The sequence below is a fragment of the Oenanthe melanoleuca genome, chromosome 13, assembly GCF_029582105.1.
Source record: "Oenanthe melanoleuca isolate GR-GAL-2019-014 chromosome 13, OMel1.0, whole genome shotgun sequence".
NCBI classification, from domain to species: Eukaryota; Metazoa; Chordata; class Aves; order Passeriformes; family Muscicapidae; genus Oenanthe; species Oenanthe melanoleuca.
Window position 1 is genome coordinate 2,591,662 of NC_079347.1, and position 17,786 is coordinate 2,609,447.

A 17,786-nucleotide genomic window follows, 5' to 3' on the forward strand; every position below is an offset into this window, starting at 1 on the left:
GGATCAAGAGGATCCCTCATCTTCACAACAGGAATACAAAAATCATCAAGGGCCAGTTTTTGTCTGAAACAATCCTGTGTTGGAGAAAAATATCAAAGCATGGAATAATGCAAAGACTTCCTGCTGATCTCCACTATGTATTACGGACATGGATAAAGGCTGAGAACAACATGCGTGGAAGTTCCACGCAAACCCAGTGCCATTTTCTTCGACCCACTCAACTTATTCAAGCACATGTGTTTTTGGGAAGACACATGAGGTTGCTAAAAAGGTGAATTCTTTAATGACGCAATACATCAAACCAGAAGATCTTATACTAACAAGAACACACATTCTATACAGCACAGGTGACAGAGGGGAAGAATACCTGGAAACTGATCAATACCCAAACTTCTGACCTAACGAAGAGCCTGCCAGCGGCAGCCTTCTATCTACCTCCTTCTTTACCAACTTCAAGGCTCAGGACAGACCCCATGTTCACAGACAGAGAGCAAGGGTAACCGGCCTTCAGAACATCACTGAAGGAAACTTTACTTTGATTTTAAGAGAAATCTCCGAAGCTAGCCAGAGAACAGGGCGGGGAAAGTGGAGACCAGTACCAAGACAACGCGTCGTAAAGAATGTCTAGGAAAAAAAAACCTCACCGATGGCACGAGGGTATCCGAGGGGAGGGCGCCGGCAGGGTCCTCGTCGCCGAGCAGCGGCGCGGGCTCGTCGGGCAGCGGCCGGGCCGGGAGGGTGTCGCAGCAGCTGCCGCCGGCCGAGAAGCGCAGCTGGCTCTTGCGCGAGTCGGCCGTGAGCGACACGTCGTGCGAGTAGGACTGCAGGAAGGCGCGCACGCCGTCGATGCCCACGAAGTGCGAGACGGGCACGCCGCGCAAGGCGCCGCTGGCGGGCGGCAGCAGCTGCTGGCGGCGCCAGCGGCGCAGGCGCAGCGCCAGCAGCAGCAGCAGGAAGGCGACGAAGAGGCAGGACACGGCGGCCACGGCCAGCACGAGCCAGCGCGTCAGGCTCACGGCCGGCTCGCCCGGCTCTGCCGCCGCCTCGTCGGCCGCGCTGCCCAGCTCGGCCAGCAGCTCGGCCACGCTCTCGGCCAGCACCACGCTCAGCGTGGCCGTGGCCGACAGCGCCGGCCGCCCGTGGTCCTTCACCACCACCACCAGGCTCTGGCGCGCCGCGTCGCGGGCCAGCGGCGAGCGCGCCGTGCGCACCTCGCCGCTGTGCAGCCCCACGCGGAACAGCCCCGGCTCCGTCGCCTTGGCCAGCTCGTACGACAGCCACGCGTTCTGGCCCGCGTCCGCGTCCACCGCCACCACCTTGGCCACCAGCGCGCCCGCCTCCGACCAGCGCGGCGCCAGCTCCACGCCCGACCACGCACCGCCCGAGCCCGAGCCCGCCCGCAGCGCGCCCGCCGGCGGGTACAGCACCTGCGGCGCGTTGTCGTTCTCGTCCACGATCTGCAGCACCACCGACACGTTGCTGCTCAGCGCCGGCGCGCCGCCGTCCTCCGCACGCACCCACAGCCGCAGCTCGCGCACCTGCTCGTAGTCCAAGGAGCGCAGCGCGTACAGCGCGCCCGTCTCCGCCTGCACCGACACGTACGACGACAGCGGCGCGCCCCGCACCCGCCCCTCCGACAGCCGGTAGCGCACGCGCGCGTTCTGCCCCCAGTCCGCGTCCGTCGCGCGCACCGTCAGCACCAGCGCGCCCGCCGCGTTGTTCTCCGCCAGCCGCGCGCTGTAGCGCTCCTCCGCGAACACCGGCGCGTTGTCGTTCACGTCCAGCACCCGCAGCGCCAGCACCGCGCTGCTCTGCAATGCCGGCGACCCGCCGTCAGCCGCCCGCACCGTCACGTTGTACTCCGACACCTGCTCTCGGTCCAGCTCTCTCGCTGTCACCACACGGTAGTAATCTTTATAGGAGTTCTCCAGCCTGAATGGGACATCCCCCTCGAGCGAGCAGAGCACCTTGCCGTTAGCTCCCGAGTCCCGGTCCTGCACGTGCAGCAGGGCCACCACAGTCCCCGATGGGGCGTCTTCCGAGATCTCCTTCAGCTTTGATGATACTTTCAGTTCGGGCGCATTGTCGTTCACATCTGTCACAGAGATCGCGACTTTCGTCGTGTCAGAAAGGCCTCCCCCATCATGAGCCTGCACCTCCAATTCGTACAAATCGCCTTCCTCGAAGTCCAGAATCTTACACAGCTTGATCGCTCCAGTTTCAGTATCCAGATGGAAAATATCCGATGCCATGTCTGTCACTTTCTTTATAGAGTATTTCACGAGCCCGTACAAGCCCTCGTCAAAGTCCGTGGCCGTGACGGTAACGAGGGTGGAGCCCACGGGCACGTCCTCGGGCACACGCACCGTGTACTCCGCCTGGCTGAACACCGGCGCGTTGTCGTTCGCATCCAGCACCCTCACTCGGATCCGAGCCGTGCCCGTCCGTGCCGGATCGCCGCCGTCCATCGCCCTCAGCACCAGCTCGTGAAACGCCGCCTCCTCCCGGTCCAGCGCCTTCGCCAGCACCAGCTCGGGACGCTGATCGCCGCCGGGGCCCGACTGCACGGCCAGCGAGAAGTGCTCGTCACCGCTCAGCTCGTAGCTCTGCAGGGAATTCAGTCCGGTGTCGGGGTCATGAGCCCCGGGAAGTGGAAATTGCACCCCCAGGACTGTCATCTCGCTCATTCTCACCTCTGTTTCTGCCTCTCTGAAACTCGGCGCGTTGTCGTTAATGTCCGTGATTTCCACTTCGATTCCGTAAACCTCCATCTCACCCTCCACTATCAGCTCACACCGCAGCACGCATTTCTCCACCAGCCGGCAAAGCTGCTCTCTGTCGATCCTTTCCGCCGTCACTAATTGTCCCGTCTTCCCGTGCAGAGCGAAATACTGAATCCTACCTCTTTCTGTAATGTGGACGCCGCGCTCCATTAGCGCCGGCAGCTGCAGCCCCAGGTCCTTGGCCACGTCGCCCACGAACGAGCCCTTGGGCATCTCTTCGGGCACCGAGTAGCGCAGCTGCCCCCACGCCGCCTCCCACGCCGCCAGCAGCGTCACCCAGAGCAGAGCTCGCTGCCGCCGGCCCCAGCGCCTCCCCGCCGAGCACATCTCCATCGCTGCACCGCTGCACGGGCGGCTGTCACGCCCTCCGACTACCGATCCGCCTCCTTCTTCAACTCAGGCCGCAGCTCAGCTTTCCCGGCTTCTGCCGCCAGTCCCTCTGTCTCGTTTAACACGGATCCGCACCGCGGGGACCCTCGCACACCACCCGCGGCCAAGCCTGACGGGGAACAGCAGATCGAGTCTGTCCGCAGCGGGCGGGGCTGCAGCGCTCCGAGCTTCCTCTCGCTCCTCTCGGTCAACAGCGGCGCCCGCAGCCTCCTCCCGGCACTGCAGCACCGAGCGCTGCCGAGCGCTGTCCGCCCTGCCATGCACACGGGGAGCTTTCGGAGATGGCCACAGTCCTTACGGAGATGCGGTGTCCAGTCCAGCTGAACTAACTGTGTCATTTCTCCAGCCGCCTTTCAGCAAAGCATAGAATACCACCAAACTTAAATTCCATTAGGAAAGAACTCTTATGTTTCCTGTATAGGTCACCAGCTAACCAGCACTAACAGAGTAATTATTCAGCAACCACCCGAGTCCCAGTACTTGCCTTTCGCAAAGATGGATCAGGAAGGAAAAATATTCACTCACTTTTTTTTCCTGACACGATCACTTAAAATTACCAGATCTTATTTTATGGTTAAAGATCCATTTGGAATTTCAGCAATTCCTACCAAGCTTTGTAGACAAATTTTTCCCACTGAACCTGAACGCGCATGATGCGACTAAAAAAATCACCGAACAATACACGTTAATAATATTGGACAGCACAAATTGAATGAAAGCTTCTTGCCTACCCGTCTGACAGCTAATAAGACAGGCAGTGACATGGACCAGGCTAATTTATTTTGTTCACTGAAACCTGCCATTTACACAGCTACCTTCCCTCAAAAGAATGAGGACACATGGAAGAGGGGAGGTTAATTCATGGTGAAGGAAAGACCTGTTACTTCTAGATTCACTGATCCACAGGTGCGTTTCCCTTTGGGCTGCAACACCAAAGCAGCAATAAATAAATACCTTTTCCTCCTACAGCTGTTACCCAGGCGTGAATTGAGAAAGCAAAGCCAGAAACATACAATTTTAAACTTCAAAGATCTCCTTCTACACACTGAAGATCTGCCTTCATCATTAAAAACCCACAATGTTTCAGACAAGTTCCAGGACAAAGCTCTTGAGATGAACCTCAACATGACATGAGGAAAAACATGACAACTAAATGTGTCTGGCCTAAGTAAAAGGAAATGAAGGAAAAGGGAACTGAGAGCATCACCAGTCCAGTACGATTTTCTGCACCACATGCTATAACATAAGACGCATTCCACTAAGCCTACCAGTTGGACAACTCATTAAACCAGAACTGCCTCTTCGCATGGTTACTTTTAAGGCACAAGGCACAGGATTTTTATGTGAGTTCCCTGTAACAGGGACCTCCTGTACGAAAACTTAAACAAAGGACCCGAAAAGCAGTACGTCACATGATCATAGGAAAGGCCCAGGAAAGAAGAGCTGCATGGTTTTACAGACCTGCGGTGCATCCTGGTCGGCGGGCGGAACTCCCGTGACGGCGCTGCTGTTCGGGATCGGCTTCTCGCACGAATCGCCGCCCAGAAGCTCCTCCGCCGACAGCACGGGCACCGGCGGCGGCGGCGGCCAAGCGGCCTCGGGCACAGCGCGGGCCGGCGCCGCCACGCACAGGTTGTAGGAGTAGGGCAAGGTGCCCTCGCAGAAGTCGGCCGGGAAGGCGGCGCCGGCCAGCGAGAAGCGCTGCGCGCCCAGGCAGCGCAGCACGGCGGGCGGCCCGGCCCGGCGCAGCCGCGCCACCACGGCCAGCGCCACGCTCAGCACCAAGAGCGCCGACAGCAGCGCCAGCGCCAGCACCAGGTAGAACTGCAGCTCGGCCGCCGCCGCCGCCGCCGCCTCGGCGCCCGCCGGCCGCTCGCTCAGCTCCGGCAGCGCCTCCTGCAAGCTCTCGGCCAGCACCACGTGCAGCGTGGCCGTGGCCGACAGCGCCGGCTGCCCGTGGTCCTTCACCACGGCCACCACTCGCTGCTTGGCCGCGTCCCGCTCGGACACGGCGCGCGCCGTGCGCACCTCGCCGCTGTGCAGCCCCACGCGGAACAGCGCCGGCTCCGACGCCTGCACCAGCTCGTACGACAGCCACGCGTTGCGCCCCGCGTCCGCGTCCACCGCCACCACCTTGGCCACCAGGTAGCCGGCCTCGGCCGAGCGCGGCACCACCTCGAACGGCGCCGCTGCCGGAGCCTCTCCCGCCGCCGCCGCCGCCGCCGCCGGCCACAGCACCCGCGGCGCGTTGTCGTTGCGGTCCAGCACGAACACGCGCACCGTGGCCGTGGAGCTGCGCGCCGGCGCGCCGCCGTCCTGCGCCCGCACCGCCACCCACAACTCGCGGCACTGCTCGTAGTCCAAGGAGCGCTGCGCGTACAGCGCGCCGCTCCGCGCCTCCACCGACACGAGCGGCGCCGCGCCCGCCGCGCCCGCGCTGCCGCCCGCCAGCCAGTAGCTCACGCGCCCGTTGGCGCCCGCGTCCGCGTCCCGCGCCTGCACGCGCAGCACCAGCGCGCCCGCCGCGTTGTTCTCCGCCACGTACGCGCTGTACGCCGCCTCCTCGAACACCGGCGCGTTGTCGTTCACGTCCGACACCTCCAGCACCAGCTCCGTGCTGCTCCACAGCGCCGGCCTGCCCCGGTCCCGGGCCACCACCGTCACGCGCTGCTCGGACGCCTGCTCGCGGTCCAGCGCGCTCGCCGTCACCACCTTGTACGAGCCGCCCGGCGACGCCACGATCGACAGCGGCGCCTCGCCCGACAGCTCGCACGACACCTGACCGTTCTCGCCCGAATCCGGGTCTTCCACGTTCAACAGGGCCACCACGGTGCCCACCGGTGCGTCTTCGGGCACGGGACTCGAAAGCGACAGAATCGTAATCTCGGGTGCGTTGTCGTTCTCGTCCGTGATGTCAACCTGCACTTCGCAGTGACTGGTTAGGCCGCCGCCGTCTGTTGCCTCCAGGTCGAAGACGTATTTACTCTTCTCCTCGAAATCGAGGGGACCGACCGTCCTGATCTCGCCGCCCTCTCTGTCGACAGCGAACAACGCTCTGACTGTGTCCAGGACGCTGCCGAAGGAGTAGGAGACTCGCCCGTTGGTGCCCGCGTCCGCATCCGTGGCCACCACCCGCAGCACCAGTGATCCCGGCGGCAGATTCTCTGCCACTCTCGCCTCGTAGATACTTTTACTGAACAGAGGCGGATTGTCGTTTGCGTCTGTCACGTTTATGCGAATCTGGACAGCCCCGGACCTCGCGGGGTCCCCGTCGTCCACCGCTGTCAGTACCAACTCGAACAAGCTCTGCTTCTCTCGGTCCAAAGCTGCCTGCAGCACTAATTCCGGCTGCTTTTTCCCTCCCGTCTTTTCCTTCATGGAGAGTGAGAAGGACGGGTTACTGTCTAGCTGGTAAGTCAGAAAAGAGTTCCGTCCTGAATCAGCGTCTCGTGCAGTCTCCAGCGGAAAACGAGCACCAGGAAGCGTCGATTCACTAATCTCGAGCTCCAAAATAGCCTTGCTGAAGGCCGGGGAGTTGTCGTTCACATCTTCGATCGCCACATCGACGTGGAAAATGTTCAGCGGGTTGTGCACCAGCACCTCGAAACTGATGGAGCAGGTCACCGAATCGCCGCACATCTCCTCCCGGTCCAGCCGCTCGTTCACGTACAGGTTCCCGTTCTCCTCATTCACACTGAAGTATTTCAGCTGCTTCTTGCCGGCAGACGCCACCTGCAGCTTGCGCGCCGGCAGCTCGTCCGCGCTGAGCCCCAGGTCCCGCGCCAGCGGCCCCACGAGCGAGCCTCTGCCCAGCTCCTCGGGGATGGCGTAGCGGACCCGCTCGGCCGCCGCCCGCCACCACACGCACAGCAGCACCGCGCCCAGCAGCGCTCGCCCGCCGCCCGGCCCGAGCCTCTGCCGCCGCCTCACCGCCATTCTCTGCCGCCACAGCTCGCCAAGCTCCTGCCTCCTGCCGCTGCCCTGCCTCCCTCGCAGCCGCTCTCGCCACACACCGCACGCACCGCTCACAGGCAGCGCAGCCAGCCCGCTCGGGCCGCCTCGGACGCCGCTGCTCCCCGCCAAGCGCCGCCTCTCGCCGCCTCTCGCCGCCTCTCGCCGCTGCTGCTGGCGCTGCCGCTGCCGCTCTGGCCGGCGCCGGGCGAGCGAGCAGCCTGCGGGGGCAGGACGCTGCGGCGGCGGCGGCTCCAGCGCCGCTCGGCGGCGGCCAACAGCGACACCCGGAGGCGCCGCCGCGCCACTGCAGCCGCCGCACGGCCGCGCTCGAGGGGGCCCGGCTTTGGGCGGGGCTCAGCGCCGGCACCGGCTCCGGGCTCTACCCTGCACTGCAAACCCGAGCGCACACGAAGATATTTAATGCCACTCAAGAAGCGCTTTTGAGTGCATTCAGTTCATCTCCCTTAGTACCACTCAATCATAAGATTTACGAACCTCTGACAGAGGAATAAGGAATGGAACTCAGCTGCTCTTTGAAAAATCTAGGTACAAATATAAGTTTTCTATGATACTATACAAAGGGATGACTTTGGGAGCCTTTCAGCTCTCCGTCACGGATCCTGAATTCTACTTCCCTTACAAAAGACAACTTAACCTTAGGAAGAGATCAGCTTAAAGCAATGTTTAGAGCTCTATGCTACGAATTTATAACACTCAGTATTTTTTCTGAATAAGGTTTTTTTTTTTTTTTTTTTTTTTTTTTTTTTTTTTTTTTTTGTGTGTCTCCACGCTGGAGAAGATAACTGTTAAAAAGTGTAAGCCATTTCTGAGTCTCTCATAGAACCAAATAAAAATGTTTCACATTGGAATTATAAACCATTCTCTACAAGCAACACGGTTCATTTTTGCGGGATGACTTTCACTTATTTTCAGCAAAGGGATCGCATGGAAAAAATTACACAGGCCTTTACCCCAGAGATGAAATCTAACTATTTCCCAAGCAAAACCCCTTTAACACACCAATTTCCTGGATCAAAGCCAGTCTCTCAGCTTACTCGAACTGCATTCTAAGTCTACAGACACAGCCAACTTGGTCGGGGTATTTAGACAACACTGATGAAACCACCAAAATGTTTAAATTCCTGTTTCTTTTTCCATCACTGTAGTAAATACTCAACAAAGCAAACTGTCTTCTACCACGTACACAGGACCTCAAACCGTCCACTCCAGCCACAGTCATTCCCTTGGACCACGAAAAAAGTATCTCCTTGGAGCCACAGGTGTGGGCCTCATCTAAATACCAGGAGAAGTAAAACTTTATACATCTCTTTTACCCATTTCAAATCATACCACAGCAAACTCCTACACTGGCCATGTCTCTGCATAGACAGAGTTCTCTCTGGCATCACACAACACTAAATCAAACCATGGACACTATTAATAGTTGCTCTCACGACTTCTCAGATCCCAAGGAATGCAACAAGTTTTTCCTCTGCTCATCACAATAATTTCAACTATTCTGAAATGTTGTAAAGTCTAAAGACATCAGTAATTCAATTTCTGGTCCAGTCACCAAAGTATCACTCAAAGGTCACATCATCTTTCTCCAGCAAATAGGTTCTTTGGAGAGTGTGTCATTCTCCTATGCTGAATGCAAGGTTTTCACCTGTGCCCAAGAATTACCATTCACAGAAAGCATCATGAAACAGGAAAGCGAAATACTGAACACACAAACTGGCCCTTTGAGTCTAACTAATGGGATATCAAAAAAAGAAGATTAGACAATTTTCAGAAGGTCATGAGTAAACACATGAATCAAAAAAACACAGGCCATGCCTCAACATACCTTCTCACAAAAAAGTCTTTCCTCAGTCCAAAGAGACTCCACCAAAAGAAAAGTCCCTCACAAAGTTTCCCATTGCTGTGGATAATATTTCACTTCTCAGCCTTAGTATGTGAAACCATGAAAATTTCTTCCAGTAAAACTTTAAAAAGCACTGCTATTAAAAGAAGAGAGGCAAGAGGTTTACATCTGCAGAAAAGAAGGGATCAACACAGACTCTTAATGATGATGATGGCACTAAGGTCAGGCGCAGAGTTCAGGGGCTTAGATGGCAATGATCCCAGAGTTAGCTCCACCCAAAATTCCTTTATGGCACTGTCCATAAGAACCTAATTAAACCGTACATTAAAAAAACAGAACAACCTACAAACACACGGAGAAAACTCCCAGGGCTCCCCACTCAGCTCAAGTAAGGTCTGATCTGTTAGGACAAACTTATCATGGTAGAAGAAAATCACATTACACAGAACAGGACTGCACACTGAAGAAGGAAAAGAGCAAACAGTGCCTCTCCTGTTTCCCCAGACCTCCACACCCAGGCCAAAGGACTTTTGTCTCCAGCCCTGCACAGTTCCACGGTATGCTCTTGTGGGGGTCCAGGGAGTCCCTCTGGACTTCTGCGGGTGCGAGAACACCCCTGTCAGACCCCTGCAAGACCCCCGAATAGAGCCAGGGGGGTCCGAGAGCTGGATCTAGCACCATGGGAACATCTGCCTTCTCTCAGAGAAGAAATCCAACCTTTAAGGGAAATTAGAGTGTGAATTAGATAGTTAGCATGTAGAAAAGGTAATTTTTGGGATTGTTTATATTATCAGCCACGAGGCCAAGATGGAGGATTTGGGGTGTGGTGTCTTCTTTCTTCTTCTTCTTCTTGTTCTGGATGCTGGGAATCACAGATTGGTTGGGGACAAAACTGGACATAGTAATGAGATATTGTAGTCTTGGAAAGATATTGTAAACATAGAAGACATAGTTTAGGGTATAAAAGATAAGCCCTGCCTTTCGTGGGCAGACTTTCGTCCTGGACACGGTGGTGACCAGACTGCTGCTCGCAAGCAAGAACACTGTAGAGATAACAAACAATAAACAGACCTTGAGAGCGGACGACTGTCTCCTGCAGTCTTTCTTCGGCAGCTTCAAGAATACCCTGCACCCTGAACCACCCTCCTATGTCCATCTGAGTGGTCTCGGACACTAAGAGACCCTCAGACAGTGACATGCTCTGACCCTCATAATCTGCAAAAACACATAATCAAACCCCATATAACACATCTTCAACATCCACCACCATCAGCCCATGTACATTTACCAGTTAGGTGAGTTGGATTTCCCTGCAAGGATCACTACCCTGACATTTCAGATTAAACCAACGGTAGCAGGTACAAGAGATGGGTATCTAGGGAGTAAAAGGCCCACACAAAACCAACACAGCAATGGCCACGCCCACACATCTTCAATGAAATTCCTTTGGACAGAATAAAAGCAAAAAAATGCCTGGAACCACAAGTGTGATCTCATAAAACAACCAGGACCATCTATATTTCTACACCATCTTTTCACCTTCTCAAATTTAACATTAAAAAAAATTCGCAGCAAAATTTTATTCTCCCCTGTATCTGCAAGAACAGATTTTTAACCCTGCCCAAATATTATGCAACACAAAAGCTACATCCGCAGTCAGTTCCAAGTGAAAAAAAAGCAGGACACAGAACCTCTCACTGTCTGAAAACGATCACTGATACCCAAAGAACATGTCTGCTATTAACTAAAATATAATACACTCTAGTGATTTAGTGATATGCATCTCTAACTAGGACCCAGTCATTACAGTCACTGCTCATCCTACTTCAGCACATGCCTAACTTTGTAGGCACGTGACTCTCAGAAACTTTAAAGTGATGTTACTGAAGGGGCCAGTAAGTGTTGTTTCAGAAGAACTTCAACCTCCTCATGCACATGTGCTATAGGGGAAAGAGCTGACCCTGAAAACAATGTAAATTCCACTTGTATATAATTCAACACATCCACTGAGAATAAGAAATGTGGGGGAAAATTGTCAAAGGACAAAAAGAAGAAACAAAATGAAACTTCCAAAATACGCGAAGAACCAACCTCGAGCACACTATAACCTCCTTTCTACGACCGGGTCCATAAAACTTAAGTTTGAACATAGACCTACGCGCACCGGCCTGCAAAAAGAAGCACCAGAACACACCGTTCCGATGAAAGGGGCCTGAAATTAATCTCTGCAAATCTTCCTGCGCAATACAAGCACAACGTGAAGAAATGAGAGAAGATCAGTGAAGAGAACTCCCGAACAAATAATTTTGACCCAGAAACTCACCGAGGGAGCGGAGGGATCCGCGGGGATGGCGCCGGCAGGGTCCTCGTCGCCGAGCAGCGGCGCGGGCTCGTCGGGCAGCGGCCGGGCCGGGAGGGTGTCGCAGCAGCTGCCGCCGGCCGAGAAGCGCAGCTGGCTCTTGCGCGAGTCGGCCGTGAGCGACACGTCGTGCGAGTAGGACTGCAGGAAGGCGCGCACGCCGTCGATGCCCACGAAGTGCGAGACGGGCACGCCGCGCAAGGCGCCGCTGGCGGGCGGCAGCAGCTGCTGGCGGCGCCAGCGGCGCAGGCGCAGCGCCAGCAGCAGCAGCAGGAAGGCGACGAAGAGGCAGGACACGGCGGCCACGGCCAGCACGAGCCAGCGCGTCAGGCTCACGGCCGGCTCGCCCGGCTCTGCCGCCGCCTCGTCGGCCGCGCTGCCCAGCTCGGCCAGCAGCTCGGCCACGCTCTCGGCCAGCACCACGCTCAGCGTGGCCGTGGCCGACAGCGCCGGCCGCCCGTGGTCCTTCACCACCACCACCAGGCTCTGGCGCGCCGCGTCGCGGGCCAGCGGCGAGCGCGCCGTGCGCACCTCGCCGCTGTGCAGCCCCACGCGGAACAGCCCCGGCTCCGTCGCCTTGGCCAGCTCGTACGACAGCCACGCGTTCTGGCCCGCGTCCGCGTCCACCGCCACCACCTTGGCCACCAGCGCGCCCGCCTCCGACCAGCGCGGCGCCAGCTCCACGCCCGACCACGCACCGCCCGAGCCCGAGCCCGAGCCCGCCCGCAGCGCGCCCGCCGGCGGGTACAGCACCTGCGGCGCGTTGTCGTTCTCGTCCACGATCTGCAGCACCACCGACACGTTGCTGCTCAGCGCCGGCGCGCCGCCGTCCTCCGCACGCACCCACAGCCGCAGCTCGCGCACCTGCTCGTAGTCCAAGGAGCGCAGCGCGTACAGCGCGCCCGTCTCCGCCTGCACCGACACGTACGACGACAGCGGCGCGCCCCGCACCCGCCCCTCCGACAGCCGGTAGCGCACGCGCGCGTTCTGCCCCCAGTCCGCGTCCGTCGCGCGCACCGTCAGCACCAGCGCGCCCGCCGCGTTGTTCTCCGCCAGCCGCGCGCTGTAGCGCTCCTCCGCGAACACCGGCGCGTTGTCGTTCACGTCCAGCACCCGCAGCGCCAGCACCGCGCTGCTCTGCAATGGCGGCGACCCGCCGTCGGCCGCCCGCACCGTCACGTTGTACTCCGACACCTGCTCTCGGTCCAGCTCTCTCGCTGTCACCACGTGATAGTAATCGTCAAAAGACTTCTCCAAACGGAACGGAACGTCCCCATCGAGAGAGCAGCGCACGTCGCCGTTGGGTCCTGAGTCCCGGTCCTGCACGTGCAACAGGGCTACCACCGTCCCTGACGACGCATCCTCAGAGATCTCGCTCAGCGCCGACGACACTGTGAGTAAGGGGGCGTTGTCATTCACATCTGTCACAGTGACCACAACTTTGGAAGTGTCTGAAAGACCTCCCCCGTCATGTGCCTGCACGTCCAGTTCGTAGAAATCGCTTTCCTCAAAGTCCAGGCTACGCAACAGACTGATCGCTCCTTTGTAGGAATCCAGCTGGAAAATCTGCGAGGCTTTCTCTGTGATTTTTTTAAACGAGTATTTCACGTGTCCATTCAACCCGTCGTCGGGGTCCGTGGCCATGAGATTGACGAGGGTGGAGCCCACGGGCACGTCCTCGGGCACACGCACCGTGTACTCCGCCTGGCTGAACACCGGCGCGTTGTCGTTCGCATCCAGCACCGTCACTCGGATCCGAGCCGTGCCCGTCCGTGCCGGATCGCCGCCGTCCATCGCCCTCAGCACCAGCTCGTGAAACGCCGCCTCCTCCCGGTCCAGCGCCTTCGTCAGCACCAGCTCGGGACGCTGATCGCCGCCGGGGCCCGACTGCACGGCCAGCGAGAAGTGCTCGTCGCCGCTCAGCTCGTAGCTCTGCAGGGAATTCGGGCCCGTGTCGGGGTCATGAGCCTCGGCCAGGGGAAACCGCGATCCCGGTGCAGTCGTCTCGCTCATTCTCAGATCTGCTTCGGCCTCTCGGAAGCCGGGGGCGTTGTCGTTAATGTCAGTGATCTCCACTTGGATTCCGTAAACCTCCATCTGTCCGTCCACTATCAGCTCACAGCGCAGCACGCACTGCTGCACACGATCGCACAGCTGCTCTCTGTCGATTCTCTCCGCCGTCACTAAATGTCCCGTCTTCCCGTGCAGGGCAAAATACTGCGTACTACCTTTATCCACGATATGGACGTCCCGATCTCGATTCTCCGGCAGCTGCAGCCCCAGGTCCTTGGCCACGTCGCCCACGAACGAGCCCTTGGGCATCTCCTCGGGCACCGAGTACCGCAGCTGCCCCCACGCTGCCTCCCACGCCGCCAGCAGGATCACCCAGAGCAGAGCTCGCTGCCGCCGGCCCCAGCGCCTTCCCGACATGCACATTACCGTAGCACCGCTCCTCTGTCTGCAGCTCCTTGCCGCCAACGCAGACACCTCCGGCTCCGACTCTGATCCCGGCTTCGGCACGGTATTTCAGCCACCGGTTCGTCTGTCTTGCCACAGAACGACTCTGCACCGCGGACACTCTCGCAGACCACCCCGCGGCCGAGCCGCACACCGAGCGAGCGACTGATCGAGCGGGTCCGCAGCGGGCGGGGCTGCAGCGCTCCGAGCTTCCTCTCGCTCCTCTCGGTCAACAGCGGCGCCCGCAGCCTCCTCCCGGCACTGCAGCACCGAGCGCTGCCCGCCTTGACTCGTTCGCGGGCACCTAGCTGGGAAGGGACAATCCCCACCGAAACCCAGCAGGATTAACGCTGTCGTTTCTGCAGCAGCCCCCAGCACAGCATGGAATAGAGCATTGCTGAACTTCCATTAGAGAGACACACGTATGTTCGCGCTGGAATACTGCAGAAAACTGCAGTTAACCTACGGGATATTACCCAGAGACCACCAAAGTCTAGGCACCTCGCTTCCGGAAATGCAGTTCAAGAAGGAGGAGAAACCCATCCCTGAGCTCGTCAGGCAGAATTAGCAGATCTTATAGTAAGATCCGCGTGGAACTTTGGTAACTGCTAATCTTTCAGACTAACTGATCTTTTAAGACACAATTTCCAACTGAGGCTGTACGTACAAAAGAAGACCTACGGTGACCTCAAAACATTTTGGAAAACACAGAGAAACCCTCCGCTACATTAGTGAACACTAAAAAGGAATGTGTTCATGAAAACCTGAGATTATGCAGCTACCTTCCTTCAAATATATTAAGGGGAGGAGGAAGACGGAAAACAGGAGAAGCATTCAATATCGTGATAAAGAAATGACGGGCCACTTTCACACTCTGGCATTTAGATACACGTCCTATTTGGAATGAAACGCCAACAGAGCACTAAATATAAAGGATTCCTCTACAGCTGTTACACAGAGGTGGATCAAGAATGAGAGCTCAGGAAAAACAATCTCAAATATCGACCGTTAATAAACGAATCTCATTCTACATGCTAAAAAACTCCCGTCACCATTAGGAACTTTCAGCATTTCAGAAAAAAAAAGTTTCGACAAGGACATCGCATAAGCAGATGGAAAAAAACTGCTTTCTCTGTCTGCCTGTTCGAAGTGGAGAATTAAGAAAAGGATAAAGAAAATAAGAGCATCACCAATCCTGAAAGACTTCACTCAACATAAGCTGAAAAGTCAGAGCCAATCCATTGAGCCTAAGTCTCATCATCAGCTGATGAGACCAGAACCCGTTCGTAAGGCTGGCCGCAAACAAATACTGGATAGGAATTCAGTGAACAGAGTCCAGTCTAACCACTCCCCAGATGAGAAAGAAAGCCCAAGAATACACTACAGCAGGCTCAAAGGAAGAGAAGGGACGGACAGAAAGGGCACACGGGCTTACAAACCTGTGGTACGTCAGATTCAGTGGTCGCCTCTCCCAAAACGGCGCTACAGCTCGGGTCCGCCTTCTCGCACTCATCCCCGCCCAGGAGCTCCTCCGCAGACAGCACGGGCACCGGCGGCGGCGGCGGCCAAGCGGCCTCGGGCACGGCGCGGGCCGGCGCCGCCACGCACAGGTTGTAGGAGTAGGGCAAGGTGCCCTCGCAGAAGTCGGCCGGGAAGGCGGCGCCGGCCAGCGAGAAGCGCTGCGCGCCCAGGCAGCGCAGCACGGCGGGCGGCCCGGCCCGGCGCAGCCGCGCCACCACGGCCAGCGCCACGCTCAGCACCAAGAGCGCCGACAGCAGCGCCAGCGCCAGCACCAGGTAGAACTGCAGCTCGGCCGCCGCCGCCGCCGCCGCCTCGGCGCCCGCCGGCCGCTCGCTCAGCTCCGGCAGCGCCTCCTGCAAGCTCTCGGCCAGCACCACGTGCAGCGTGGCCGTGGCCGACAGCGCCGGCTGCCCGTGGTCCTTCACCACGGCCACCACTCGCTGCTTGGCCGCGTCCCGCTCGGACACGGCGCGCGCCGTGCGCACCTCGCCGCTGTGCAGCCCCACGCGGAACAGCGCCGGCTCCGACGCCTGCACCAGCTCGTACGACAGCCACGCGTTGCGCCCCGCGTCCGCGTCCACCGCCACCACCTTGGCCACCAGGTAGCCGGCCTCGGCCGAGCGCGGCACCACCTCGAACGGCGCCGCTGCCGGAGCCTCTCCCGCCGCCGCCGCCGCCGCCGCCGGCCACAGCACCCGCGGCGCGTTGTCGTTGCGGTCCAGCACGAACACGCGCACCGTGGCCGTGGAGCTGCGCGCCGGCGCGCCGCCGTCCTGCGCCCGCACCGCCACCCAGAACTCGCGGCACTGCTCGTAGTCCAAGGAGCGCTGCGCGTACAGCGCGCCGCTCCGCGCCTCCACCGACACGAGCGGCGCCGCGCCCGCCGCGCCCGCGCTGCCGCCCGCCAGCCAGTAGCTCACGCGCCCGTTGGCGCCCGCGTCCGCGTCCCGCGCCTGCACGCGCAGCACCAGCGCGCCCGCCGCGTTGTTCTCCGCCACGTACGCGCTGTACGCCGCCTCCTCGAACACCGGCGCGTTGTCGTTCACGTCCGACACCTCCAGCACCAGCTCCGTGCTGCTCCACAGCGCCGGCCTGCCCCGGTCCCGGGCCACCACCGTCACGCGCTGCTCGGACGCCTGCTCGCGGTCCAGCGCGCTCGCCGTCACCACCTTGTACGAGCCGCCCGGCGACGCCACGATCGACAGCGGCGCCTCGCCCGACAGCTCGCACGACACCTGACCGTTCTCGCCGGAGTCTCTGTCCCGCACTTTCAGCAGGGCCACCACGGTACCGACCGGAGCGTCCTCGGGCACGGGACTCGACAGCGAAAGAATCGTGATCTCGGGCGCGTTGTCATTCTCGTCGGTGATGTCGATTTGCACTTCGCAGTGACTTGTTAGCCCCCCGCCGTCCCTCGCCTCCAAGCCGAATATGTATTTATTATTCTCTTCGAAATCCAGCGGACCCACAGTCCTGACCTCACCACTCTCGCTGTCGACAGTAAACAGTCTGAGAACTTCATCTGGGACGTTGCCGAAGGAGTAGGAGACCCGTCCGTTGGAGCCTATATCAGCATCTGTGGCCACAACCCTCACCACCGGCGACCCCACCGGCAGATTCTCTGCTACTCGCGTCTCGTATACTCTTTTACTAAACACTGGCTTGTTGTCATTCGCATCTGTCACGTTTATGCGAACCTGGACACTCCCGGACCTCGCGGGTTCCCCCCCATCTACCACCGTCAGCAACAACTCAAAGGAACTCTGCTTCTCCCGGTCCAATGCTTTCTCCAGCACTAATTCGGGCTGTTTCTTTCCACCCGGGTTTTCATCCAAGATGAGAGAGAAGGACGGACTGCTGGTGAGATGGTAAGTCAGCAGCGAATTGCTTCCCGCGTCTGAGTCTCGGGCCATCTCCAGAGGAAAACGAGAACCGGGAAGAGTCCATTCACTAATCTCGAGGTCCAGAACAGCTTTACTGAAGACTGGGGAGTTGTCATTCACGTCCTCGATTGACACATCAACGTGGAAAATGTTCAGCGGGTTGTGCACAAGCACCTCGAAGCTGACAGAACAAGTCGCAGATGCGCCGCACATCTCCTCCCGGTCCAGCCGCTCGTTCACGTACAGGTTCCCGTTCTCCTCATTCACACTGAAGTATTGCTTCTCCTCGCTCAGCCGCAGCTTGCGCGCCGGCAGCTCGTCCGCGCTGAGCCCCAGGTCCCGCGCCAGCGGCCCCACGAGCGAGCCTCTGCCCAGCTCCTCGGGGATGGCGTAGCGGACCCGCTCGGCCGCCGCCCGCCACCACACGCACAGCAGCACCGCGCCCAGCAGCGCTCGCCCGCCGCCCGGCCCGAGCCTCTGCCGCCGCCTCACCGCCATTCTCTGCCGCCACAGCTCGCCAAGCTCCTGCCTCCTGCCGCTGCCCTGCCTCCCTCGCAGCCGCTCTCGCCACACAC

General features: G+C 58.9%; 3 protein-coding genes across 3 annotated transcripts in view; all 3 read right to left on the minus strand.

Moving 5' to 3' along the window:
• Nucleotides 1-7,419, minus strand: part of LOC130258913 (protocadherin gamma-A9-like) — a 96,951-nt gene extending 89,532 nt beyond the window's left edge. The window contains exons 1-4 of the mRNA XM_056502663.1: nucleotides 4,635-7,419; nucleotides 3,905-3,915; nucleotides 3,266-3,426; nucleotides 645-3,154 (exon numbers count right to left, since the gene is read on the minus strand). Coding sequence (XP_056358638.1) covers nucleotides 645-3,154; nucleotides 3,266-3,426; nucleotides 3,905-3,915; nucleotides 4,635-7,109 — 5,157 coding nt within the window. The 5' untranslated portion in view covers nucleotides 7,110-7,419. The remainder of the gene's footprint in view (nucleotides 1-644; nucleotides 3,155-3,265; nucleotides 3,427-3,904; nucleotides 3,916-4,634) is intronic.
• Nucleotides 7,199-13,786, minus strand: LOC130258914 (protocadherin gamma-A5-like). Its single transcript, XM_056502664.1, has 2 exons — nucleotides 11,315-13,786; nucleotides 7,199-7,516 (listed from the first exon to the last, which is right to left on the minus strand). Exons 1-2 carry the CDS (start codon nucleotides 13,784-13,786, stop codon nucleotides 7,199-7,201), a joined length of 2,790 nt encoding a protein of 929 aa, XP_056358639.1.
• On the minus strand, nucleotides 13,786-17,709 carry LOC130258915 (protocadherin gamma-B5-like). The gene is made up of 2 exons (XM_056502665.1): nucleotides 15,247-17,709; nucleotides 13,786-14,115 (listed from the first exon to the last, which is right to left on the minus strand). Exons 1-2 carry the CDS (start codon nucleotides 17,707-17,709, stop codon nucleotides 13,786-13,788), a joined length of 2,793 nt encoding a protein of 930 aa, XP_056358640.1.
• Nucleotides 17,710-17,786: the final 77 nt, after the last annotated feature.

Coding starts and splice junctions, on each gene's coding strand:
- LOC130258914 (XM_056502664.1), bottom strand. CDS start 13,786: ATGTGCATGTCGGGAAGGCGCTGGGGCCGGCGGCAGCGAGCTCTGCTC. Junction 7,517..11,314: donor CGGATCCCTCCGCTCCCTCG/GTGAGTTTCTGG, acceptor TCGGGTTTGCAG/TGCAGGGTAGAGCCCGGAGC.
- LOC130258915 (XM_056502665.1), bottom strand. CDS start 17,709: ATGGCGGTGAGGCGGCGGCAGAGGCTCGGGCCGGGCGGCGGGCGAGCG. Junction 14,116..15,246: donor CTGAATCTGACGTACCACAG/GTTTGTAAGCCC, acceptor GTCCCTTCCCAG/CTAGGTGCCCGCGAACGAGT.